General features: G+C 51.4%; 7 protein-coding genes across 7 annotated transcripts; 6 read left to right on the top strand and 1 right to left on the bottom strand.

The window, feature by feature from the left end:
- Positions 1-1,039: 1,039 nt before the first annotated feature.
- AA0111_g3674 (hypothetical protein) lies at positions 1,040-10,875 on the top strand (the record flags this gene model as incomplete). Its single annotated transcript, XM_028649586.1, has 5 exons — positions 1,040-1,386; positions 1,433-1,527; positions 1,589-7,423; positions 7,473-10,502; positions 10,553-10,875. 5 exons carry the CDS (start codon positions 1,040-1,042, stop codon positions 10,873-10,875), a joined length of 9,630 nt encoding a protein of 3,209 aa, XP_028508784.1.
- Positions 10,876-11,344: 469 nt separating this feature from the next.
- Positions 11,345-12,455, bottom strand: AA0111_g3673 (hypothetical protein; the record flags this gene model as incomplete). The annotated part of the gene is made up of 3 exons (XM_028649585.1): positions 11,345-11,426; positions 11,532-11,916; positions 11,969-12,455. The coding sequence occupies 3 exons, from the start codon at positions 12,453-12,455 to the stop codon at positions 11,345-11,347; spliced, it is 954 nt and encodes a 317-aa protein (XP_028508791.1).
- Positions 12,456-14,695: 2,240 nt separating this feature from the next.
- AA0111_g3672 (hypothetical protein) lies at positions 14,696-16,321 on the top strand (the record flags this gene model as incomplete). Its single annotated transcript, XM_028649584.1, has 1 exon — positions 14,696-16,321. One exon carries the CDS (start codon positions 14,696-14,698, stop codon positions 16,319-16,321), a length of 1,626 nt encoding a protein of 541 aa, XP_028508790.1.
- Positions 16,322-17,052: 731 nt separating this feature from the next.
- AA0111_g3671 (hypothetical protein) lies at positions 17,053-18,165 on the top strand (the record flags this gene model as incomplete). Its single annotated transcript, XM_028649583.1, has 1 exon — positions 17,053-18,165. One exon carries the CDS (start codon positions 17,053-17,055, stop codon positions 18,163-18,165), a length of 1,113 nt encoding a protein of 370 aa, XP_028508789.1.
- Positions 18,166-20,163: 1,998 nt separating this feature from the next.
- AA0111_g3670 (hypothetical protein) lies at positions 20,164-20,527 on the top strand (the record flags this gene model as incomplete). Its single annotated transcript, XM_028649582.1, has 3 exons — positions 20,164-20,310; positions 20,383-20,425; positions 20,484-20,527. 3 exons carry the CDS (start codon positions 20,164-20,166, stop codon positions 20,525-20,527), a joined length of 234 nt encoding a protein of 77 aa, XP_028508788.1.
- A 2,280-nt stretch (positions 20,528-22,807) lies between these two features.
- AA0111_g3669 (hypothetical protein) lies at positions 22,808-24,453 on the top strand (the record flags this gene model as incomplete). Its single annotated transcript, XM_028649580.1, has 2 exons — positions 22,808-23,570; positions 23,621-24,453. 2 exons carry the CDS (start codon positions 22,808-22,810, stop codon positions 24,451-24,453), a joined length of 1,596 nt encoding a protein of 531 aa, XP_028509057.1.
- A 318-nt stretch (positions 24,454-24,771) lies between these two features.
- AA0111_g3668 (hypothetical protein) lies at positions 24,772-25,254 on the top strand (the record flags this gene model as incomplete). The annotated part of the gene is made up of 2 exons (XM_028649579.1): positions 24,772-24,976; positions 25,025-25,254. The coding sequence occupies 2 exons, from the start codon at positions 24,772-24,774 to the stop codon at positions 25,252-25,254; spliced, it is 435 nt and encodes a 144-aa protein (XP_028509058.1).
- Between the last annotated feature and the right edge of the window lie 506 nt (positions 25,255-25,760).

Genomic DNA, 25,760 nt, shown 5'->3' with positions numbered 1-25,760 from the left:
GAATGCGGGCTCTGGATAAGTGAGGGGAAAGCGCTATAGTGCTAGTCTTGGAGCTAAGCAAGGGGCTGGGTAAACATGAGATACCTCACGCGTCGTCAAACCTCTCACCAACACGCCTCTCTCAGCTATGGAGTCCTCAATTCCATCACACATCGTGGCAAAGCTCGCAGAGGTTCGTCAAAGAAATCATCGAGGGGATGTGGTGTGGATCATGCCTCTAATTTTGCCGCTACCCATTCATGCCGCGCCACGACGCGCTCCGACTACGCGCCTGCCTGAACGTCCTTGATGAGTATCCTGCAAACAGTGAATTCATTCCCACACGCTGGAAGGCCACCGAAACGAGCCTTCGGACTGTGGCTCACGATGAAGATTGACGCACCTATACTGACACGCATATACTCTCTTACAGCTTGCACACCACTACGTCCAGGGTTCTTCAAGTCGTTTCCGTTCTGTTCTCATCATCCAGTCTTGTTGCGTTCATTTCTTTCCTGTCCTTATCACATTCTACGTTACACAGCGTAGTGGAGTTCTGCTGATCCTTAGTCGTTTCCGCGTCTCAGTCTCTTCATGATTGGATAGTGAAAACCATCCTTATGCAGGCGTTGAAGATGGCCAAAGACAAGCGTCTGTGATTCGTGTGCCACGCCCAATCGCGGGACTCAGCCTTCTCTGTTCTCTTGGAGCTGGCGAGCCTGAGGCCTCGATGCGCCGTACAGCGCTTCAATCATCAATCTATTAGCCAGCACTCCATCCGCACGCGGTCTGTTCACCGGCGGCATGAGGCAATCGCTCCCACATTCCTCATAAAGCTCACTGGTCATCGTTCATCGCTGGGAGAGGCCGGTTGTGCAGTGCTGCCGCCTAATACGGAGATGCTTGGCCTCACTGAGTAGTCGCGTTTTCAGTAACAACGCGACAACCCGACCACCTGCCGCCTTTGCAACATCGCGACACCGCACCTTCCCCTTCCCGTAAACTTTGACTCAGAATTGCCTCGCCCGCTGCCTCGTTGCAGCAGGCACTCTAAACCGTTATGGCAGCCGCCACACGTGTACCATTTCTCGAACAGCAGTACAACCATGTCGCGCTACCCCGCAATGTCCCTGGCAAAGAGGACGGAAACCTGCGTCGTATCGAAGAAGCCTTACTGGAGCGCATGCTGGATGCTGTCGCAAGACTCGCACCTCATGTCGCTACAGATCTCGCTTGTCATATCCAAGGACTCCGGGCGACATTACTCGCATGTCAAGTGCTCAACGTGGACGGGACTATCGGTAAGGCCGCGCTGACCAAGGAGCTTCGCGACTTGAGCCATCGCAAGATGCTTGTGCTGCATATTGCACCTCAGAATTGCGCTTTGCTAGTATACCCTCAAAAACTGTATGTAATCTTCACATGCTAGCATCTACTCCACTAACTTTTACAGGGATCCTGGGGAGCACACAATCGTGTTTGAAGCTTTCGAGACATCCGCGACAGCTGACAAGGTGCTTGCTGCCAAAGGCGCGCTACAATGGGACTGTAAGTGACCAAACCTCAGGCTCGATGCTACACATATGCTATTTACTAATCTCAATCATAGTCCCTGGTTGCGCGGTATCCGTACCGGCTTCGAAATTTTACGAAGAGGCTTTCCAGGAAGCTCTTGCCACCTTCATCGAGCAAGCCAGCAGCGAGCCTGTTACGAAATTCGCTGCTATCACCTGGAAGGCAACCGCAACTATACCAGAGATCCGAGATACCAGTGATCCGGCTCTCATATCAGGCCTTTTGATGACCATACTAGAGGCCAATGGCATTGCGGTCTCAGTACCATGTTTACGAAAGCGTGTGCGCGACACCGTCGTCTTTGATAATGCTCGTACGCCGTGGAGGAGATCCGCTTTTTACCTGGTCTTACGAGTAGCAGTTCAACGCTACTTGTACTACCACCTAGGTGCAGAGGTCGGCAGACTCTACTACAAGACACTGATGTGTCTTCTGCATGCACAGCTGCTGGAGAACATCCTCAAGAGGATACCGCTCGACGCGGTCTTCTCGTTTCGACAGAAGCTAGGTCGTCGCCTTGCTAAGCTTGCCTCTGATGTCCATGGAGCCAACAGGTCGTCCACAGGCAGGTACGCTGATCTTCTGCTTTCTTTCGAAAGCAGCTTCGAGACTACTCTAGCCACGACTGGAGGATACCTAAAGCGAGTCTGGCGCACTCACAGGGAGTCGCGGGAACGATCTATTCCATTGTTACGCCAGTACGCCCTTCCACATGAGTTCCACCTTCGCATGAAGAACAGCGGCAGATTCTTGAGGGGTGTTTTATCTGCACGTCCACCCTATTCAAGGTCTGATGGGCAAACATCTGACGAACGTTTACAATCATACCTCCAGTCGAAGGCTTCTGTCAAGCCTTACATGAAAGCTGTTTCCAGCCACATCGCTTCTTCAAAGCTTGTCGAGGATGTGATCTTTCCCGCCAAACAATCAACGCAACCTGAGGGTCTTCTTGCCATACAGATGAGTAGGGTAATCCGGGACTACGTCGCCAGAATTAGCGCCATGGACCTAGCGTATCCCAACCAGAAGAGCCAGCATCTCCTTCATGTAATGGAACTTTGGGTTCTTATGGACCAAGACGCAGTTGCTTGTTATCCCTTGCTGAAAGAATACCATCCTGGGTTCGACGCTGATATCTTGGATCCCATTCAACTGCTTACACGGGAGGAAATGATACGCAGTCAAGAGGTGCGCAATTCCCTACACTCTCGTTATCGCGCACGGTCGAATGCCGAGTCCAAAACCATTTTCGATGATCCCGCCGATGACTGCTTCGCTGCACAGTACTACGACCGCGAAGACCCTCAGGGTGAGCTTCCAGTAATCCGGGAAGACATCGAACAGGCAGCTGATGTTGCGTGTGATGCTAAGAGCGTCGAATGGGAGGAGAAGAGCAAACATCATGCGCAAACCATCAACAAGCGAAACGAAAAGGAGTGCATCTATGACACTTCTGTCGGCTGGGACGGCATGACACAATCACGACATCGGCGGCCCTGCGACTGGCATGATCTCCACAACGAGGCCAAGGCATTTCGAATTCAGATTCATGAGCATCCGCTACCAAGCTACGAGCCGGCAGTCAAAGCAGCACTGTTTGAACTACAATGTCCCGAGGTGTTCGCTGCGTATCGTGATGCAACTTGGCTTCTACTGTCTAAACTGTGTAACCAAACGATCGAGAAGCTCGATAGAATCTCGCTCATCCGAGAGTACTCGCAGCTCCGTCAATACGTCAACAACACCAACTGTCAAGTGACTCTAGGCTCATACAAAAAGGCCCATCTAGAGTGTCATTATGCGAGCTGGGGCTTTCCAATCGGGTTGGAAGAGGTCATTCGAACTTGCGGTCTCAAGCCCAAGTACTATGACAGCCTCGGTGAGGTTTGGACTCACAAGTCCAAGAAAGCTTCCTTCTGGCATCATTTCCCTGTGAAATGTCCTCTCAACTCGCCGCTGGTGTCTCTTGAGCTTGACTATGCCATGTGGCCAACATCAAATGAAGTCCAGGCAAGTCAAGCCAGGTGTCCCCAAGGTGTCGGTATTCATGAGTTCACGGCGCTTCAAGGTCTTCTGACCGGCACTCATTCGAGATGGCTCGATCTTCTCAGAGAGATGGGATCGACTAATCTTAATTTCTCGTCAGAGTCCACCTGGGTTCTCGTTTTGCGTTTGGTGTTACAGCTAGGACCAAACACTGTGGAAGACTCTCTTTGCACAGACGTTCATCGTGCGTTGTCCGACGATGGCCTTTGCAGCAAGCTCCTACAGCAGGTCCAATACCGACTAGAAGCGATCCAGCGAAATTGGCGCGAGCCTGTGCAGATGGAACTATTGATCACGGTTCTGCTTAAAGTTACCTCCCTGACTCTAAGCACGACAGTCCGCAACGAAGGCATTAGCCTCCTCCAAGAAGCCCGTAAGATTACCGATGGCTGGCGTGAAGAACTGCAACCCATGGTGACAGAGGATCCAAACGTATTGCAATCAGCTATATGGGCTTCCCTCTTGTGCAAGCGGACAATGCACGTTGATGAACCGCCATGGTTAGACCCTGAAAGCCTTCGCATGTATCTTGATGCTTCTATCTCACTGCAGTACAACCTTGCTAGCAGCTTCGACGCGATGCCATATAACATGCGTAACGCCATCGTACAGGACATATTGTTCGCTTATGATCACCGCGAGATTGTGAGCAGCGCTATATTGGCAACCCGAGAGACATTTAGAGCAGCTCTAGAAGCGGTATGGTACATACCTGACGACTACAAACTCAACGAGGCCGGTTTCCAAGGCGTTCCTGGCACTTGGTACCTTTCATACACACTGCACTCACCTGCTGAGCAGCATTCCTATTTCGTACATTACAATTATGTCTATGGTACCTTACTCATCGATGGGCAAGAGATGGGAACACTTCCGCAGTCGTACCGTATGGACAGAACCTACCAACACATTCTCGGTACGAAGAATCCGATCGTTTACCCCTCTCCTCTACGAGGCATGGATTTCGCGTTATCGGAGACCGTGCGTGGCCATCGAATCCATCTCGGATACCGCGACAATCGCTTGATCATTCGAGCAGACCAGGGCGGCCGACTACTCGAATTCATTCATAGGCATGCCTTTGGGTTGGAAGGTCCTACGCCTGATCTTCCTAGACCATTAGTGGAAGATTGTTACCACTGGCTTCACGTCTACAGCGGGCACATCGAGATTCGCCAAAGCAGTCAATGGGCATCGAAGCTGATGAATTGGTGGATACGCTGGCACCCTTCAGGCTTCTACCACGCTGTCCGGCGATTCCAAGAGCCAGCGCAGACAACATTGTTGGATACGGGAAGTGATCTAGTCAAGAGTGTCACTCGGATCTTCTCTCACTTTGAGTTTCCATCTCAGATCCTAGTATTCGCATCAGTCGATGGTAAAATCTTTGTGGATCTGAAGCGGATGGAGTTGAGCTTTCACATCAACCAGGAAGGCTTGTTACAGTCGCCAAGACTTGCTGCGATCATTCTGCAGAACCAAGATGCGGGCACCTGGTATGGGCTGATGAATAAGATTGTTGTTCACTCCATTGCCAATCGTCGACAAAAGAGCATATTGGTACCTTGGGGAGGTATCCGAGTCTCCAAAGACGGGCCTCATGTGTCTGTTGACATTGAGATGGGGCAAGGTGTTTACCTAAAATACGCCATCAATGATGTTCTGGGACGTATTGATTGTGCGCCCGAACCACGTCTGCTCTACATGAAAGCTCTACTGCACGCTTACACGTCCCACGCTATTGCCGACCCACTGACGCGACGGACCGGAACTGAGGAAGCCCTCTACCTTCTCCAGACAGGAACTTACCAGCCTTGGAACCCATTACTGCCCGACGAGATAGCCACATTGCATCGCATCGCAGAGCTGTCGCCAAAGCGGGGTTACTATCCACCAGGCGCTAGGTACATGGAGACGGTGCTGTGGGAGCCCAAATGCAATATCTATATGCAAGATGATCGGTATGCTACTGTTGTCGCTATAATACTGCGAAGATCTGCCAACTTGTCTCGGTTTTTCCTCGACCGCGAGGTTCAAGAGATCATCAAATTGGAACCGGACATCACGCACCTAGCTGCCAGGGCGGTTGGGAGGTCCAACCTTCAGATGGGGAAGAAAAATGGCAGCCAGGACGTTCCCTATAGCGCACGTGATTCTCGTAGAGCTTCGCGGGATCGCTTGAACGTGCTCGAGGTATCAAAGTTGCTCCTCAACTGGGAATCAACTTGCTCTTTGGACACTACACTGACTGCACTTCTCCACGATGCTCCAGTTCTGGGCGGTTACGACAAGTACTACCGGAAATGCCTGCTTACTGATCACCTCGCTGTCGACATCAAAGCCGAGTGGGGTGCGCTCGCTCAGAAATCACTCCAGTGTAGTGTTGAGGACAGGTTCAGCCTAATGTTCCTCCTCGGAACCATCGCGTTCTCTTCGGATGCGGACCTCAATCTCTTACGTGTCCTCATCTCTTTCGCAATGATACCGGAGATACGCGCCATAAAAGCCCCTAGCCATGCGGCGTACTTCCATTTCCGAGCGGATGGAGCTCCTCCCGCATCTTACCTGATCTCGTTGATGGAGAGAGCACGAATGCCGTTTTCCGAGACCGGCTTCAGGAAGCGCTCGCAGCTAGTCAAAGCTGAGAGCTTACATGGTCCGAGTGTTGATCAAGCATGCGAACTGTTGGCTGGCTCGATCATACAACAATGGCCAGCCTCGGATATCGACTTGCGGAGATTGGTTGCAATTGACCCTACATATCTGAACGTTGGCCAGGCTCTAGCCGATGTGGCTTCAGAATGGACCCGCCTTACACGCAATCACGAATTGTCGCTGTATCTAGAGCAGGTGCAGGAAGTTCTCTCCCGTATGACCACTCATCAAACGGAGGCCAGCTTGGTCTTCATAGCAAGCTCTGATACAGAATTAATGCCATCGTCGCTGTATCCCGTACGATCGAGGGAGTATGACGACCAGTCACTCTCAGACTTGATGAAGGCACGAGTAGTCACAATTGAAGAACCCAGAACGACGGCGCCTCCTCACGCTTCCTGGTCGTATGCTGGAGCTTTAACTGTCAGGTCAGGTAACACTACGCACCATTCTACCAAGATGCACAACTTCATGGGTGTTGCTCAAACGAAAAAGGCACCATTGTATCCTCGAGTGGCTCACCCTCCGCCACAAGAGATTGGAATGCTTAGGGATATCGTTGCCAACTTCAAAGATCCGTCTTCTTTCGTGCAGTGTAGATATGCGAAAGAGATGAACGCAAGTATTGATGCTCTCCAAAAACATGTTTTACATGCGCGAGATACGGCTCATATCACATTTTCTCAGGTCACCACAGCGGATATCCTGCCAGCCAAAGATGTCATGGCAGCGGCTGCCGATCGCATCCGTTGTTCACTTCAAGATCCGCAAGCGAAGTGGCTGCAGATGGCGGATGCATACCATAAGTTGACAACGATTGAGCTTCTGACGGAGCTTCGAACTACTGCAGGGACTGCTTTTGGCGCAGGCATGAAAGAAGCACTTGTGGCTTTTGGGGTGGCTGTAAGCAAGCTCCAGCGGTTACTTCGTATTCAAGATGCTCAGAAGAGGTGGAAGAAGCAGCAAGAGCGAGATGAATGGGCGAACAAGGGACATGGAAATTGGAGTCCCATGACTTTTCCGGACTGGCTGTTGCTGGAGATTGACGGCGATATCCTTCTCCGAGATGAGCAGGTACAAGTCGCTCTAGCGACAGTCTCGCCGCAGACGAATGAGAACTCGGTCCTGCAACTCTTGATGGGTAAAGGAAAGACGTCTTGTATACTCCGTAAGTGCTGAGTTAATTACCTGGGTCATCATAAACTGACGTTTCATAGCTATGGTAGCAGCTCTCCTTGCTGACCAAGCCAACCTCGCTCGCGTTGTGGTACCGAGAGCTCTTCTACTACAGTCAGCGCAAGTAATGCAAGCCAAACTTGGTGGCTTGGTTGATCGCGAATTGATGCATATACCTTTCTCTCGAAAGACGTCTCCTACCAAAGCCTTGATGAGTCTATACAGAAAGTTGCACGAACGCTTGAAGGCTCGGCGTGGTATACTTATCGCATTACCGGAGCATATCCTCTCGTTCAAGCTAAGTGGACTACAGCAGCTTTGTGACGAGAAACTCGAAACGGCTTCCATGATGATAGAAACACAGCGTTGGTTGGATGAACATACTCGCGATGTTCTAGATGAATGCGACGTATCTTTAGCGATCAGGACTCAACTCATCTATCCATCTGGCACTCAGGCGACAGTGGATGGTCATCCAATGCGGTGGCAGGTAGCCCAGGCTGTACTCCACCTAGTCAAGGACTTCTCTTCAAGTGTCCAATCACGCTACCCTCGTAGCATTGAAGTGGTCAACCGGGGGTCCGCTGGCTTCCCTCTTCTTTACTTCTTGCGCAAAGATGCCGAGGATTATCTGATCGAGCTCTTAGTCAAGATCATCTGCAAGGGACAGACTCCGTTGATACTTCCTTGCGCCGAATACCCAGCCGCTCTCATGAAAGATGTACAGGGCTACATCTCGAAACCAGCCGTGCGCAGCCAAACCATATCCAAGATCACTAGCTTTTTTCGGGACAAACCAACTTTGATGCGCACTGTGAACTTGCTCCGCGGCATGTTCGTGCATCGTATTCTGATAACAACCCTTAAGAAGCGCTGGAACGTACAGTATGGGCTACATCCGACACGAGCACCGATAGCAGTTCCGTATTTAGCGAAAGGCGTGCCTTCTCCTACGGCCGAGTGGGGCCACCCCGATGTCGCTATCAACTTGACATGTTTGTCATTCTACTATCAAGGTCTCAGCGTCCATCAGTTCAAAGAAGCCTTTGCTCATCTCGTTAAGACCGACGAGCCGAGCATCCAGTACGAAAAGTGGTTCCCAAAGGGGATCGACATCCCAAAAGAACTAGACGATTATGCGGCAATCAATGCCGAGGATATGCGGCAATTGGGCGAGCTTTATCAAGTCGTACGCTATAGTGCCTCCCTCATGGACTTCTACTTGAACAACTTTGTGTTCCCAAAGTATGCAAAGACTTTCAGCCTCAAGCTTCAGGCATCGGGTTGGAACCTTTTCCCGTCCTGTCAAGACAACAAAGGACCCCGTGTTACTGGTTTCTCTGGTACGAACGATTCCAGGCATCAACTTCCTCTACTAGTGCAACAGCAGGATCTTCCTCAGTTAGCGCATACAAATGCAGAAGTGCCATACTATCTACTAGCACCTCGCAACCAGTCATATGTGCGCATGACCTTCGCGAACGGAGCACGTTGGACTGAGACAGACATGATCAACAACCTCGCGAGTACCTACATGCATATACCAAATAACGGCCATTACTCAAACGGATCCTGTCAAGGTGGTCGGGTCAGGATCCTGATCGATGCAGGTGCGCAAGTGCTTGAGCACTCGAATAAAGACTTCGCCAAAGCTTGGCTAGATGCGGACCATGAAGCTGCAGCGGCTGTGTACTTCGACAACGATCACCGTGTATGGGTGTTGTACCGTACGGGTAGACGTATACCACTAGTAGCATCTCCATTTGTTGACGATCTGGATCGATGCGTCGTATACTTAGACGAGAGTCACTGTAGAGGAACTGACATCAAATTCCCACCAAACGCGAGGGCCGCCTTGACTCTTGGACAGCATCTGACGAAGGATACTCTGGTACAAGCCGCTATGCGATTACGACTTCTTGGCCAGACCCAATCGGTCACCTTTTTCTCGCCCGTTGAGGTTCACCAGGGTATACTGGACCGATTACCCAAGGAGACTAGCGTTCACCACCAGCCAACATCAGGTGACGTGCTTCGCTGGGTGTTCGGTCAGACTTGCGACACTATGGAACAACTAGAACCGTCTTATTTTGCTCAAACCTTGCAGTACTTGCAGCAGGAGCAAGCCAGATTGGAGCATCCCGAGTATCTGCAGGACTTGCCATCACGAGAAGCTTTCCTCGCCACTGTTCGCATCAAAGAAGCTCTTTCTTTGAAACAGCTTTATGAGCCAAAGGGCGAGCTCCATCGGCGTGCTGTTGCTAACAAAGCCATCATCTCATGGAAACCTGTACTACACAGCATCTACACTGAGCTTGTGAATCGTAAGAAACGTTTCCAAGACCGAGGTTCTGCTGTCCATGCATCAGCACTAGAAGAGGTGGAAATTGAGCAAGAGCGCGAGGCCGAGCGTGAGGTGGAGATCGAAGTCGAAAACGTTCGCGAAGTTCAACAGGCACTGCTGTTCAACGCTCACAAGGTCAAAACGCTGCACGAAGACATCAAGCATTTCGCAGCGTTTGGGCGTCTCGTTCCCGGAAGCGATGCTCATCAACCAATGTTTTCGATGCTAGGACGGACGACTTCATTAGGCCTCAAACATACGGTCAATTCGTCAATGAAGTCAGGCCTGTGGATCTCATCTGAGTTCTCCCGCACGATCGAGACGTATGCGCCAAATGACAACTATGTCCGCTCTTCTCATTGGATTGTCTGGAGTACAATCAGCCAACAAGCGTTGCTTGTCAGCCCCGAGGAAGCCAACCAGCTCATCCCGATCATGCAGGAGCAGAAAGCGATCCAAGATGGTGGCAGTGTCCATGTCGTCGTCTATGCCGCACCTGTCACTCGAAGGATGCTCCATTTCAACCGGATAGACTACTACGCGATGCCAGCTTTACCCACAGACTTCAAGGCACCTGTCTGGCTTCGGGTCGAGATGGGCCTCTTCGCTGGGCGGCTCTACCTAGAATGGGACGAGTACTATCAACTGCTTGAATACCTTGGTCTTGACGAGAAACTATCTCAGCATCCCGAGAAGGATGCATTCGCAAAGAAGCCTCTCACCTTCGGTACGTATGTCGAACACTTAGCAGGCAATGGTTTACTAACATAGGCACAGTACACGAGTGGCTTGCCCTCCGCCGCAAAGGTCAGGACTTCGAGCACACTCCCATGGGCTTTGTTACTACTGGTAAGCCGCTTACGGAGAATCATCCATTCTTCCGCAAACTCGCACACGGAGATGATCCTGCTCTACGTCAGCATGTTGCCCGTGCCGTACCCGGCCAGCTCGATTCTATAGAAGAGGAGGAGGATCATGATGATCATGATGATGAGGAGTTTGTTCCCGCTGTTCAGCATGTCGACGACTCGGAGGGCGAGGACGAAGGCTTTGAATCTAGCGATGATGAGGCATTCGTTGATGCAGAGGATGGCGAGTGAAGCTGTGCGCTCAGCGCGTCAACTGGCACATGTATAATACCACTATAGCAACAAGTGAAGACTCATACGCGTTTCGCGGTGGGCTCAAGGTACCAACTTCTCTTATGCATAATACAACAGGTGGCAATCAGGGATTTGTGGAATTCAACAGACCTGAGGCTAATGTGTTGTGATTTGCCGAACCAGTCGACTGGTAGGTAATAAATATTGCTATATCCATATAATATGGTACAATTGAAGGGTATCTCCGCACTTAGGGTAAGGATACATAGGCTGCACGTCCTGCACTCAGGACCCCCTTCGTCTCTTGCTCTTCGGGACAGCATTTCTTCTTTGGTGCCAGTGTGGCACTGCCCCTTCATTCCGGTTATGCGGCTCTGCTAAGCCACACCTTATCGCGCCAAGCATGTCCAAGACATGTAGTGCGTGTCGAACTCGGGTCCAGCGAGGGAACTGCGCTAGTGGTGCCTCATACGGTTTCGGTCGAGTTGACGCGAGTGTACATGGGGAAGCGCGAGGTCTTCCACACGGCGAACTTCCTCACTGCGAAACTGCACGGTATAAGTCTACATTCTTTCACGATGGCAAACCCAGAAATTTTAACGCCACTCCGTCTATCGCGCTTCTATGGAACCACTGTATGGAAATAGACTTACTATATGACGAACAGCACAAAGATGAGAACGAAGATGTTGGCGACAGGATGGGAGATGGTCTGGTGTAGCATGCTCTTCGCGCCGGACGTGCGGTCGCCGCTCTCAGCTTTCTTGGCGAGGTCAATGACCCATTGCGCTGCCTCATCACCGAACAGGTCGAAGTAGTTCAGGTGCTTGGACATGTCTTTGTTCTCGCTGTGGGGTGCACAAATCGGGTCGCCGGGCTGGCAGTATTCGCGGAGCTTGCCGGCGTCAGCATAGGGCTGGAGTCCTGCATTCTGCTCAGCTGTTCGTGGTGCGCCGCCGTTTGAGATCTCGCCGCCGCCATGAGTGAAGGTTTGGTTTGCGGAACGTCGTGTAGGGCCGAATACGACTGCTGCCGCGACTGTGAAGATGTCAGTATGCAATTCAAATTCGATCTGATAGCCGGAACATACCCTTGGAGCCAGGCGCACTTGTAATGTTCATGGCCGGGTTTTCTTCTTGCGTGCAGCCCCATAATGGACCACCACCGCCACCAAGCACATCAAGCATGACGCTTCCACCCTGGCTGAAGCCCATCACGATCAAGTGGCTGTCTGGGCAGCGGGCAGTGTAGTTCCTCATCTGCTCGGCGCCGTTCATGGCACCCTCGTGCGAGGATATGCACCATCGCTCTCCACCGTTCATGGCCCAATACTGCACATCCTCATATCCGCAAGCCTTGGGGTTTTCCTTGGTATTGAGGGCGTTGCATACTTTGCCAACAGTCTCGATGACGTGACCTGGGTAAGGCGAGGTAGAGCCGCGGGCGAGGAAGTGATGGTAGGTCTGACATTCATCGGTTTTGAGGGCTTCGAATTGGGGACAGTCTTCGAGCTTGGTGCACACAGCGAATGCGGTGGAGGCGTAGAGAAGCGCCGAGAGCGCTATCCGGGGTATCATGGCGGATGTGGAGAAACGAGAAGGCAAGAGCGAGAGACGAAAGAAAGAGCGACTCGGTAAGGACGGGTGGAGCGGTAGGAGTCTCGGGGACGGGTTATCGAGAAAACAGGGAAATCGGCAGGTTGTTCGCTCGAACAGACGATAAGGGAAAAGACGACGATTGAAGGTGAGAAAACAGAGGCATCACATTGAAGATGGGGTGGACCGGGCTACCGATCTCTCGTTTCACCTCCTGGCATTCCTGGGGAAAGGCATGCGCGTACCAGAAGACGCCAAGAAGGCTGTCGACATGCTTGACGCTCCTGCGCGGCCCTGAATGGTTTGAGAATGGTGATGATAGTCGTAAGCCAAGCTTTTTGGCGCCTTCCCGCCCGGAAAGAACGGCTGGTAGTGCACCCGTGCGCCTGTCAGCCCGCCTCACAGCCACACCAGCGCCGCATCTTGGGGGACGCTGCCGAGCGCGCAATACGAGCGGACGAGGCGCAACACTATGACGGTGAAGAAACAAAAGACGTGTTTTGTGAGGCGACCCGAACCGCTCCAACTGCAGAATTCTCGCGGCAAAGGTGAGCTAGGTGGGAATTGCAAGGGATCCACGAGAAAATGAAGTCGCATGACTCAGCTTGACGCGTAACCCGAAATGCGTGTCCACTCAGTAAGGGGCCTCTCATCAACCCTTCCCTCCGCCCACGCAACTTTCAACCGAGAATACCCTCGATGGCATCCCACAATGATCACAATCTCTTCTCGTTTGACCTACTCGCTCGAGAGATTGCGGGGAAATACTCGGCATTCTGCTCGAGATTCTGACACTGATCTGACAGCTTTCCATGCCAACACGGCCATCCAAGAGCAACACTTTCGTCATCCAGAGCGACATGCCAACAGTAGAACACTGCGCGATTCCTATGCGACTTCCCACGCGACTCCACAGATACGGCCACTTGGTACCTTGCAGCGGAAATGGAGTGATGATTGATGTGTCGCGACCCACGCGAACTGTTCTGGCTGCCCTCTCGTTCGATCGCAATCCAACGCCGACGGCTACCTTATGCGACTCCTTCTCGGCTCCTGCGGCTTTGTACCTTGCAATAGCGACATCGATGCAGAGGAAATGCCTCCTTGTTCAAGTACCGCGATCCCATTCGCGCTGTCTGGCTCGGCCTGGAAGTGATTCTCGACCTGCCTGGGAAGCTGTCAAAACGTATCGCATACATCTGGCCTCGAGGTTTGTCGCGCGACACCGGGCTTGGCCATCCCAACTCCTCCGCCATGCCAACCGTCCGTGCGTCTAGGCTTCCCAGTGCCTCACTTTCACTGGATGTAACATGGTGAGATTGAGGATGTCGGCCGACGTTTTACCGCGCGAAATTTTTGCATTCACTGCCAATGCGACCCAGCGTAACCTTGTTCCGGTTGTCGTCTTCCTATCTCCTGGCAGAATTGGTGCAGAGCACTGATTCAACGTCTGTACATCGTCTGAATATTCGGAGAGTTGCTGGCATTGAGAGAACGCTCGCACCACCCGCTATCTGAGACTGACATACATCGCGAGGTGCCCAGACCTATGACGATGGTGGCCAAGCTGCCGGATGTCACACCGGCCTTCTTCGGCACGGGTCTCGCATCATCCAATGCGGCTCTCACTAGCGCGTTTGCTCCCGACGTGGATGGACATCAGACGTCACCACGACCCTTCTCCGCATGCGATACAGCTTTTGATAGGAACGGGAGCATGGGAAGGCTGCGCATCGTCCGGAAGGACCCAGCGTGCCGCACTTGCGCGTTTCGCGAAACACCAAGTCGGTCCCTTTACTAACAGCTTCATCTATACGGCATCTGGGGAGGCCCACATGCCTGAAGTGGATAAAAGAGCCATTCGGCCTCCACGCTTCCAAGAGACCCTGCCCCCGAGTGCCACCAGCTATTGGGTGCACAGTCCCCGTTAGAGTTCGGACGCATTTCTCACCACGCTATCAACAGCTACTGTTCTTGGTCCGAGTGCGATGTGCGGTAGTACGTAATTCTCCATGTCCTTGAATTCCTCCACACTGCGCTGTGACGGTTTCATCTCTTTACCCATTCATCTCTTTATCTGCTCAGCTTAGCCTCCATCAAATCCTCTCCATCAATAACTTCGTCTCTTGACTACTTCCTCCTCATCCCTTCCAATCCTCCCACTTTCACCACATACAACACGAAAACGATATATGCAGGCGTAAGTGCTTGACCTCCTAACCATGGACCACAAAGATCTCGCTTCTGCCCACGGCGACGTTCCCATGCAACATACAAATGAACTCGACAACAAGCCCAATGCTCTCAATGCCCTACCCGTATCTGCCCAGCGACCTACTATTGCCCTTGCAGCAGACCCAACCTACGATCCGCAAGACCCTCTGCGACAGAAGAAGCACGGAGACCCTGAAAAACTCGAAACCTACTCCGAAAACGATACAAACCTAGGCGACGTTACCGACATCCAGAATGCAAGCAAACGACCCACAAGCAGTACCGACGCTAAGAAACTCAACACCACACAAACTGTCATCATCTTCGTAACGAATGAGGTTGGAATTGGCATTTTGTCGTTGCCAGCCGCTCTCAACACTCTCGGGTTCTTCCCAGGCATCGTCGCCATCGTTGGCATGGGAATGCTTAGCTTGTACACCGCCTACAATCTCATCCAGTACTGGCGCAAGTACCCCTACATGCTCAACATTGTCGACTACGGACGCGTCCTCGGTGGCCCCTGGCTTGAACTCGTCTTTGCTATTGGCTTTTTGATCAACATGGCCCTCATCAGCGCATCCGCGGTCGTCACCATCTCCATCGGTCTTAACACGGTAAGCGACCACGCGACCTGCACGGTCGCCTTCACGGTCGTCGCGGCCATTGCCATGTGGGCTATGTGCGTACCCCATAGCATGCGCTTCGTGTCATGGGCATCGTGGCCCTGCACCATCTCGATCTTTGCGGCTGTAATGTTCGTTATGGTTGTCCTTGGTGTCCAAGGCCCCCGGAACGCGGGAGCACCACTCAACCTGAAGGCCATCGGAAGCCCCACTTTCACGGAAGCTGTTGCTGCTTTCTTGAACATCGCCTTTGCTTTCAGCGGGAACCAGGCTTTCCCTACTGTCATCGCTGAGATGGAAAACCCTTCTCGTGATTACCCACGCGCTGTCACGATTGAGAAGTGTGTCTCTACTTCCATCTACTGCATTGTCGCCGCAGTCGTCTACGCACTTTCCGGCGAGTCCGTCGCCTCGCCCGCGCTCGGATCTCTACAGCCTTTGATGGCAAAGGTTGCATACGGACTCATCTTTGTTGGGCTTCTTGGAACTGGTTTAGTGTTTGGCATGACTGCCGGACGCTACCTACACGTCTATTTCTTGCGCGTGATTGGTACTCACCAGGCCAAGAAGAATGGTAGCTTCAACGAAGAGGTCTCATCTTCTTCCGGTTCATCACGCGGCCGTCGCGCCTCCATCGCTATGAGCCACATGGGCCAGAAAACTGAATGGGCTGTCTGGATCTTCTCTGTGACCTTGTTCTGGGTCGTCGTCTGGATCCTCGCCAACGCTATTCCAGTATTCAGCTCCCTTCTCAACATCTCTGCTGCGCTTTTGCTATCATGGTTCACCTGGGGTGTTACCGTACTGTTCTGGTTTCACCTCAACTGGAACGGCAAGTGGCGCTCGAGCAAGAAGAAGATTGCGATGGCCGCATTCAACGTCTTCATCATGTGCGTTACCCTTTTCATGGTGGTTCCAGGCATGTATGCCAGTATCGACGCGTTGCTGAACGTGTTTGCCACTACGGACGTCAATGGCGCCTTTACGTGCGCAGACAACAGCATTCTGTAAATGCTACGTGCAACAAGATAAACGAATAAATCTTCCCATTTCTACCGACTACATGGTAGTCTACTTCAAATACTCTTTTCTTGTTGTATTAACTTGTTCACTACACCGTTCAATTTACTTCGAGTCATACGGTATACATGATGCAACCCAATAGTTTCGAAAAAAACTGAGTGTTGCACCTCAAGAGACGTTGGCGTCGGCGCCGAACGCACACGCCATGCTTGAGGTTTCCACGATTAGCTCCCGGCCACCACCGAAAAACGGCCGCGACTACCGAGCCACAATCCCTAAACACATCTCTAGGTCCCTGCATATACGTCCATACTACGACGGACATGTTTTTTGTACAGTTCGAACATCAATTTGACATGTTCGCGTCGTGAGTACCGACATAAAAAACGTGGTGAAACGATTACATCACTCCTACATCATCTCGACATCCACCCCAAAACGTCACGCAGTTTTGCCCCCTGTATCTCAGGGTCTAGTCTATCTATTCCCGGACTTGTGCCACCCATGCAGGAACAACGGCTGCGCATAGGCTGTGAATTAATGTAAGTATCATTGCCGCATCATACAAGGTGCTCGGCTATGATGCCGACGACTTACCGTCACGTCGATCTGGCTGTCGCGCGAGTATAACAACACGCTGGAGGCAGCAAAGCACCAAAGTCACATTCAAACTCTGATTTTTACTCCATTCTCTGCTTCAGTCACGTTCATCCGTAAAGATGCAGCACGTTCTACAAGCCGGTCTAAGCTCAGGCATGTCAGCCGTGACTGGCATTCACAGCGGCAAGCACACCAAACCCAACCCAGTGGACCCTTCATATGATGGGCTTGCCGCCGTAATGCCAGAGGACTGGATCCCAACTGCTGACACCAAGGTTGTATACAAGGGCAAGAACGGTGATGTCCACGCACCGCCACTATGCATCGGCGCATGGTCGTGGGGTGATACCTCTACCTGGCACTGGAAGCCTGAGGAAGAGCCCCATGTAGCTGCAGCCTGGAAGCACTGCCTCAGCAAAGGCGTCAACTTCATCGACACCGCCCAAGTCTATGGTACAGGAATGAGCGAAACCATCTGTGGGAGGCTAGTCCAGGGCCCTCCCAGAGACAGCTTCGTCATGCAAGACAAATTCTTCGTCGTACCACAAGCAAAAGATGTCCTTCATCCTACAATGGCACCACTGAAGAAGCTCGAAACCTCACTTAAGAACTTCGGCCTTGATTACATCGACATCTACCTTGTCCATGGGCCCATCCATCTCCAGACCATCTCCATGATCGCCAAAGGCATGGCAGAATGCGTAGAAAAGGGCATGACCAAGACCGTTGGCGTAGCAAACTACAGCCTTGCAGACATGATCAAGATGTCAGACGAACTAGCCAAGTATGGCGTTCCCCTTGCCATCAATCAAGTCGAATTCTCTGTCCTCCGCCGAGAACCGGAACTCTCTGGTCTCCTTCAGGCTTGCAAAGAACGCGGTATCGTCCTGCAGTCATACTCGTCGCTTGCCCAAGGTCGTCTTACGGGTAAATACACGGTAGACAACCCGCCGCCAAAGACATATCGCTTCTCTAGCTATGACATGAAGGATATCGAGCCTGTCAATGCTTTGCTGAAAAAGATTGCCGAAAAGCGCGGTGTGCCACTGAGTGCTGTGGCGCTGAACTACAACATGTGTAAGGGAATCACACCTGTTGTCGGTGTGAGGAAGGAGGAACAGGCGGTCAGCAATTGCGCGGCACTAGGGTGGAGGCTCAGTAACGAGGAAATTAGGGAGATTGATGGGGTTAGCTTCCAAGGTCATACTACGGCTTTGTGGCAACAGGGTTAAACTGGGAGGCTGTAGAGAAAGCAAATTGGAGATGTTGTGTAGTATCAATTTAGTGGTACCCCTAATTCAAAATTCATTCAACTCGCTGCCTTGTGTAAGGAGCAGATCACTAGGTGCGGTTGCACGTCGTCATCTGCACTTGTGTGGATTGCCTCGTATCGTAAAAATTGGATGCTTTGAGAGACCAATAGATCGTGGGTCGTAAAATCTTCGTTTGTAGAAGCATGAGTATCCCTCAGGTCCTGCTAATCCACGCTAGTCTGCGATTGCAGCTACACCTATACATTTACTTACTGACCTGACAGCTATTCTTCTTGACTCCGAAATTGGCAGGCAGTGACCCGTCTTCACTACTTGGTTGAAACATATCTGTTTATGTTATCAAATTTGCTTATCCACCTTAGCATTAAATATATTGGAAGACTGCGAGGGGAAAAAGACGACGTCAAGGCAGTGAAACATTGTATTCAGTCTGCAGTCTCGGTCTCGGTACTGACCAATCGTGGGTAGTGGAGAAGTGCATCTAGTGGTGGCCACCCCACGAAGAAGGGTCCGAGACATAGGTAATTTTGAACATGTTCATTCTCATCCTTTTCCTTTTCGTGTCTTGTTGAAGTCTCTCTGTGATCGGTAGTTTCCGTCCCGCTCCTAATATTACCTGCCTCAAACACCCGATGTATTTAGAAAATCACATTTTTGCGATCCATGATTACTCGCCTGACTCTTCATCTGCATTAAATTTCGCATTCGCTACCAGCAGTCGGCGTCCCACTCAGGAGATAAGGCATTTCTTCTCCACTGCCTATCCGCCACCACCATCGTCGTACGTTGTCCAGCGATCAATGGATCTTTTTCGCACACTTACACTTCCGACCACCAATGAAAGTATCATGACTTCCCTCGCACTCTGCCTCGCCATTTCAAGGCGTGCTGCTTACACGGTTTATTGGGGTCTGTGCTTGGTGATCTTTCGACACGTACGCAATGGGTGCCATACGCTATCTATTAGTGTGTATCGGCAGGTGGACATACTGACTTAGCCAGTGTTGCTACTAGGTACCACGGACGTAGTATGATGAGATGTTACTAAGGGTTTCGGGCGCTAACTAGTTATGGAACGTAACTAGGTGTGCTTCACTACCCTGAAAATTATCTGGTAACAACGGATCGCCAGAACAACACGTAACTACTGCAGGGTAGCCCATAACTAGACTCCAGTGGAAACAACAGGCCGTGCCAATTGACCTCGGAAGATGTACGAAGTACCTAGGTAAGATTCATATGTGCAACTTGCAGCTTAGATGCCCCCAGTTTTGCACTAAATCATCAACCTTACGGCCCCCGGCCTCACCTACTTCAGCAGGTCGCAATGCTAAGCACTCGGCTAATTGCTTAGTCCTGGACGAGAATTCTTGATACATCAGGTCCGTTTCTTGTTGCGCTTCCAAGATAGGTCGCGAACCTGTTCTCAACATCACGGACAACACAAACATCTTCAATGTCTACTCTCTTTTGCAAAAGCCAGATCCCACCGCGAACAATTCGCGGGGGTGACGGCATATACGGAATAAACCTTTGCTGAAGCTTGACAGCTCCATCTTTCCGCGACGTTGATGCAAGGCCCGCGACGCTAATGTAAGGCCCACGGCGCTTGCCCTCACGGTTCCACAGGTCCGTCCCGTCGCTCTCTTACCGCATACAATACTAGCGTATTTCTTCATGAGTCCACTGCTACGTACTCTTCTCCAGCTCTTTTTCTATGTTCCAGCCAATGACCGTTGCCATAAGGATCAGGCCTCCAGAAGACCCAAAGGCACATTCTTCGTACTCGTACTGTGTTTCTACGTCACTGAGAGAAGAATTAAACATATAAAGGCAGCTTCTGTTCTGCTTCCTTCTTGTCTCACATCTGAACACACACACACACACAATCTGTCTTTACAAGAAGCCCTACGAGAACAAAAATATACCCTCGAACCAATCTCGATCTCGAACACAATGCAGTTCAAAGCTCTAGCCATCATTGCCTTCATGGCCCTCACCGGCTCTGCCCAGAAGTGTGAAAAGGGCAACAACCACAACGCTGGAACGACCTGCCACGGCGCGACCGGAAACCTGGCATGCAGCAACAACTTAAAGCACGTAGTAAGTACTTTGGCGACCGCTTCCAATCACTAGGCCTCATCTGCTGTTAAGACTGAACTAACACCGTTCTAGCTTCGGTGCGGTGAGGATGGTAACTGGGCCAGGACCGAGAACTGTAAGTTGTGATCACAGAAGCATGACCTCTGGTGCATTTGTTAATGTTTTGTCTGTAGGCGGTGCTGGACTTTGCCTCAGTGGTGCATGCCACTGTGGTTAAGGGCGACGATCCTTATCACAGTAGGAGATATCTGATGATCTAAATATATAAGATCCGGTTGAGATGAAGCAGATGGGGAACGGAACGGGTGGGATCTACTTGGAGTGCTATGAATATAGCTAGAACAAAGAAATGTGAGAGCGCCGCTCATCAACCATTTGGATGCGAGAATGTGATGTAGTCACTATAAGTGCAAGTTGAGTCGTGATAGATATGATTACCTGCATCCGTCTTGACACATCGTAGCTCCTAGAAGTGACACCGTATACGATGAGCGTCTAATGGTGAGAACGAGCTGGTTTGATTATGTGCTGATGTCGCGATCAACATCTGCTAGATTGAAGCCAGTAGTAGCCAACAAGTACTGTCTTATTGTAATATGAGCTTTGTTATTGTTAGAAGGTCCGATAGTCTTGGAAGTCCTTCGAGGCAGACTTCCGTCAGTGTGCTCCAACAATGCTCCCCAAGCTGCGTTCACGTCTTAGATTAGTTGTGAATGTTACTAGAGCTGCATACGTCTACCATGACGCCAAGTACGACGTTGTGCCGATTTTTAGACGTATCAAAAACATTCAAGGCGTGTGGCGTATCTATCGACTGAGGAACGGCTAGCGTCTTAACCCGAGTAGGCATAGAGAGCTGAAACCTAAAAAGCAATCCCTTATCTCCGGGAACAGCAGTATCATGATCCCCGGACAGTCAAGTTAAGGTCGAGAACCAATACCGCTAAGCATGTTCGTCCTTGGCCCTACTTTGACCTAAGCCACGTCGGAGTAGGCGCCTTTGCCCCTGACCTCTACACCTAGGACTGAATACTGCCTATGCAGGGAAATAATATCTGCTCCCTAGATGGCACCAAGACACCGACAGACGACACTAGATCCGAGGGTGCCTGTTGGAGAGCGAGAGGCCTGTATTGCATACAAAGACAGCTGACCATGAGTCTTTCAATTGGGGCGGCATTGCCAACGAATGGACCCTAGGTACCCGTGGATGGCTGTACGCATCTATAAACACCTGAGTCTTGCGTGCCATTATCAAATTTGCGGCAAACACCCGACTTTTCTTGGGAGCTGCATCATATCCGCGTAATTTACAAGTCAGGAGTGGAGGATACCAGGGCACGTATCATACTATGTACTCTTGACATAAGATTGCGCTGCGGCAGCTGTAGCACACTCAACGAAAGACAGTGTTTGTGTTCGCCTAAGTAGTTACTAAAGCGGCTGCAATCAGATGGCGGGGCCGCTGATATGACCACAAAAGCATACCGACAAAGTCCTTATGAACAGCAACCAATCGCAGACACATCGCGAATGATCAATTCGCTTTGTTGATCGTTTTGAAGACGATGAACAGGAAAGTCGAACGCACGAGGCACGGAAAGAAGGAAGGATTAGGAGGTGGGTTAAGTTTACACTGAACCGTTCATTGCTCATCCTCATTTCAATATTTTCAACTACTAGGTCGTTGTGCCGTGCTTGGTATGTGCTTGTTGATCGCGTATCCGTCATTTGGATTTTTGTGCGATGCACCCGTGTGGTTTATGAGAGGTTCATGGAATTCTCTTGCCTGACAGGTCCTCATCGTGGACCGTGATCTATCATGACGTCGTGGGTAAGATCTTTCCGCAACTCCAGCGGGGTTAGACTGCGATATCTGGGCAAGCTTGCACGTGCTTAGACGGCCTTGCGTCGAACTAGGAAAGGAGAACTGGAGAGTTCCGCTACGGGTAGTCAGTTGACCGATGCTTTTCTTCGGTGAATTTGTTAGTCTTGTTAGCATGTTATCCGAGATGAAATGGTGGTCGAGCGGGAGCGAGCTTGCAAATAGGCTTGCCTCGCAACCTTGATGAGATTGTAAGGAACGAGCAGACGCAGCATCCGCGCGCGCCGTTCCGGGGACTACCGGCAGGGCGAGAAAATGCGGGCATGATGCCAGCTGATGGAGTTGTGAAAGTGCCGCAGCACGTGTAGATAAGATAGTCATGGTCAGAAGTGGAGATGTCGGTGCCGATCAGGGGTAAAGCACGTACCTCACCCCGGTCATCCCGCTATGATAGCAATCTTACACACCACTTCATTCGCCCAATACGTTTCATCGATCATGGAAAAGGCTTAGCCCTCATTTTCACTAGATGCCGCAATCCTGGCCGGAGGAACATAATAGCTAGGAGACACCCCAAGGTAGATTGTGCCGGTTTCCCTACTTTTGTACTACCTGCCCACGGTACTAGTCCTAACATCCACGCACCTTACGTGGTGGTGTGGGAGAGTAACCATGTCGTTCTTGGGCGACCTCTTCAGTTGTGGTCGGGCGAGACGGACGCGCGAGACGTCGACGGAGCCGCTTGAAACAAACGACGCGACGCCCGAGCCCGTCAACGCGCATGGAACTACTGCAACCACCGACCACCCCACGATTGAGAAGCCGAACAACATCCCTGCGTCCAATGAAGACGGTATCGAGCGCGTCGCAGGTCAAGTGCGAGCGGATGTACAGCCTGATGTCGAGAAACGTGGTAGCGGATTAACCAAGGATGGTGATATAGAGCTGGCAGTCATCTCCGAAAAGTCGAAGCCAACTACGGGATGGATGGTCGAGCAGAGGGTCCTTGTCACAGCTACGCCCGCCACCAAGCAGGACACGTCTGTGCCAGAGCCAGAGCAGGAGCCCGAAGAAAAGCATGAGCAGGAACACGAGACACGCGCACCTACCCCACCTGTTCGTTGCGCCACGCCTGAGCAGGAACCATGGAACTCAACGCCAGTTGCGCAAGCAGCAGAGCCTGAAGTTTCCCACATCGCCATCAGTAATCCTGTTCAGTGTGCGACGCCCGAACCAGAAACTCGTGCGACCACCCCAGATGTAACAGCGGTTCATGAGCAGACACCTGAACAGGCTATCACGCTCGTACAAGATGAGACCTTGGAACCCGCCCTCGCTGAGCCCGCCTCGTCCACCGTTGAACTCGATGATGCCGTTGAGCATGTTCCGACATCGAAGAAGTCTGCGCCAGTCCAGCTGCTTGACTTGCCACCAGGTATGTCAGGCCATAGTCGCATTCCCCATACATGCACTAACGAAACACAGAGATAAGGAACCGCATCTACGAGCGCATGAGCGAGGAAATGCCCATCAGGATGTGTCGACACGACGACCCGGCGCTGGCTCAACGCGAAGGCGAACCCGCGCGCTCTCCGCGTAGACAGTACTACAACCTCACTCAAGTATGCCAACAGATTCGCAATGAGTTTCTGCCGATATACGCGAAGAAGGCGCACTACATCATCGACCTTTGGAGCCAAAAGTCGAATCTTGTCAAAGTGGATTCTCTCAAGGGTCAAGTTTCCTTGGACATCGATGCGGCGTGCTTCGATATGGAGCCTATCGACTTGTTGCCGCTCATCCGATGCCTTGTCCGCACACGCCGAACCGACTGTCGTTTCACGTCTACCGAGGGAGTAGTCTTCCGCAGCATATCCGAGATCGTTGCCGAGCTTAACAAGCTTCTCCCGAATCCCGAGAACAGCAACCAAAGCTGGCTGACCGCGGTCAACGGACCACTGAAGAGGATTGATTTGCATCTATTCCCCCACGACGACATCCGACAATACTATCGATTCCGAGGTGCTGAGCCTCTGCTGCGTGTAGTCTACCCATCGGCCGTGAGTGAGGAGTGGATGAAGCGGGCTTCCAAGTCGGAGGGATATGAAGCCTACTTGCAGAAGACTGGATTGGACAAGTTTGAGATGCACGTTGTTGTTGGCCACGCCTCTCGACGGACTACGAACGAAGGCCGCCTGCCACTTGATTGGCGCATGAGCTACCAGCTCTCGAGGCACTCAATCGACCGCGCCCCTCGCATGTCCATGGATATTGCAGCCGCTCGCATGTCTATTGACAGAGCCCCGCGGATGTCATGATGATAACTTGATAATGTTTTGATTGAGAGCGTACCTAGCTGCCAGTGCTTACGTTCTGCACTTTGCGTGTGAGCTGTCTGCCATGTTAGGTATGGCTTTTTATGATTTCTACGAGTCGCAGGGCCCGTTCTCTTGTAATGTTTCTATGGGAAAGCAATGTACCTGAAGATGCACGTTGTAAAAGTGCGTCAGGCATCCCTTGGCGAATGACGCTGATCCGCAGCTGTTATGGGCGGCCTCATTGATTGTCCCCGTTTATGTTCCTCCGTATACCCAGAAGTCAATCTAGTGTATTTTCGTCTTTCCAATTATTGCATCATGAGTGAGAGAAACCTGGAAGAAGAGCAGCCCGCAGCTCCGAAATGCACGCCCAACTACGACACTAGTGATCCACTCCAGCAAGAGGTCACGCGCATACTCCGAGGTTTCAAAAATGACATTCTCGGCATCACATTCCTAGGCAACGATGGCGTCTTGCGCTCTTTGACAGCAGATCGAAAAGTGCTATCTGCAGAAGGCCTTAGTAAGCCTCTCTTGTACGAGAACGGCTATTGTTAATCCAGTCGTACAGGCCCTGAACTCATCGAAGCTTTTTTGGCTCGCTTCCCGGAAGAATACAAGGCGAAGATGACGGATCCTGTGTTCGCGGATGGCACCAAGACACCGAAGGAGAAGTGGTACGAGCCAGATCCAGGGAGCCTGCCGGAGCCGTTGTCGCGGGAGGAGATCGAAAAGGTCAAAAACCAACCAGAAGAGCTGAAGAACATACTGCAGAAACGGTTGCAAGAGGACAAGAAGTGAGTCGTGATGGCATGTTATGATACGGCTACTAATAATGCAAAGCCTTTTAGATGTGACTGGGGTGCTTGCTTGATTGTTCAATTACAGGCGCTTGGCGAGCTGCCATGCAACGATACGCCATGCGAGACAAGTGAGCCTATCAACAACGGGACGGATGGAAGATGGATGCGTTGTTTCAATCGCCCGAAGGATATGGTCGCGTTTCGAAGTGTGTGATGCGTGACATCATCCACACCACATGTTAGCTAAGACGTATAGGCTTCTCGAACCTCAATACCTTTTGCCAAATGTATCATGCGCGTCCACGTCAAGAGTAGCTCACAACTTCGTAGCAGACCAGCTTTCGTCTGATCTTCACTACGACAAGCACCGTCCAGAGAACTTAGTAGTACTTAGCTACATTGCAGTAAGATGCGACTAGCCAGATATCTTAGTAGATCAGATCTCAGCAACGTTGATACTATGTCGTCAGCTGTCATACTGATTCGGATATAGCAATCCATAGC

Source organism: Alternaria arborescens (genome assembly GCF_004154835.1).
Source record: "Alternaria arborescens strain FERA 675 chromosome Unknown contig_6, whole genome shotgun sequence".
Taxonomy (NCBI): Eukaryota; Fungi; Ascomycota; class Dothideomycetes; order Pleosporales; family Pleosporaceae; genus Alternaria; species Alternaria arborescens.
The sequence above is the reverse complement of the archived record's forward strand: the minus strand, read 5'-3'. Positions and strand labels throughout refer to the sequence as shown.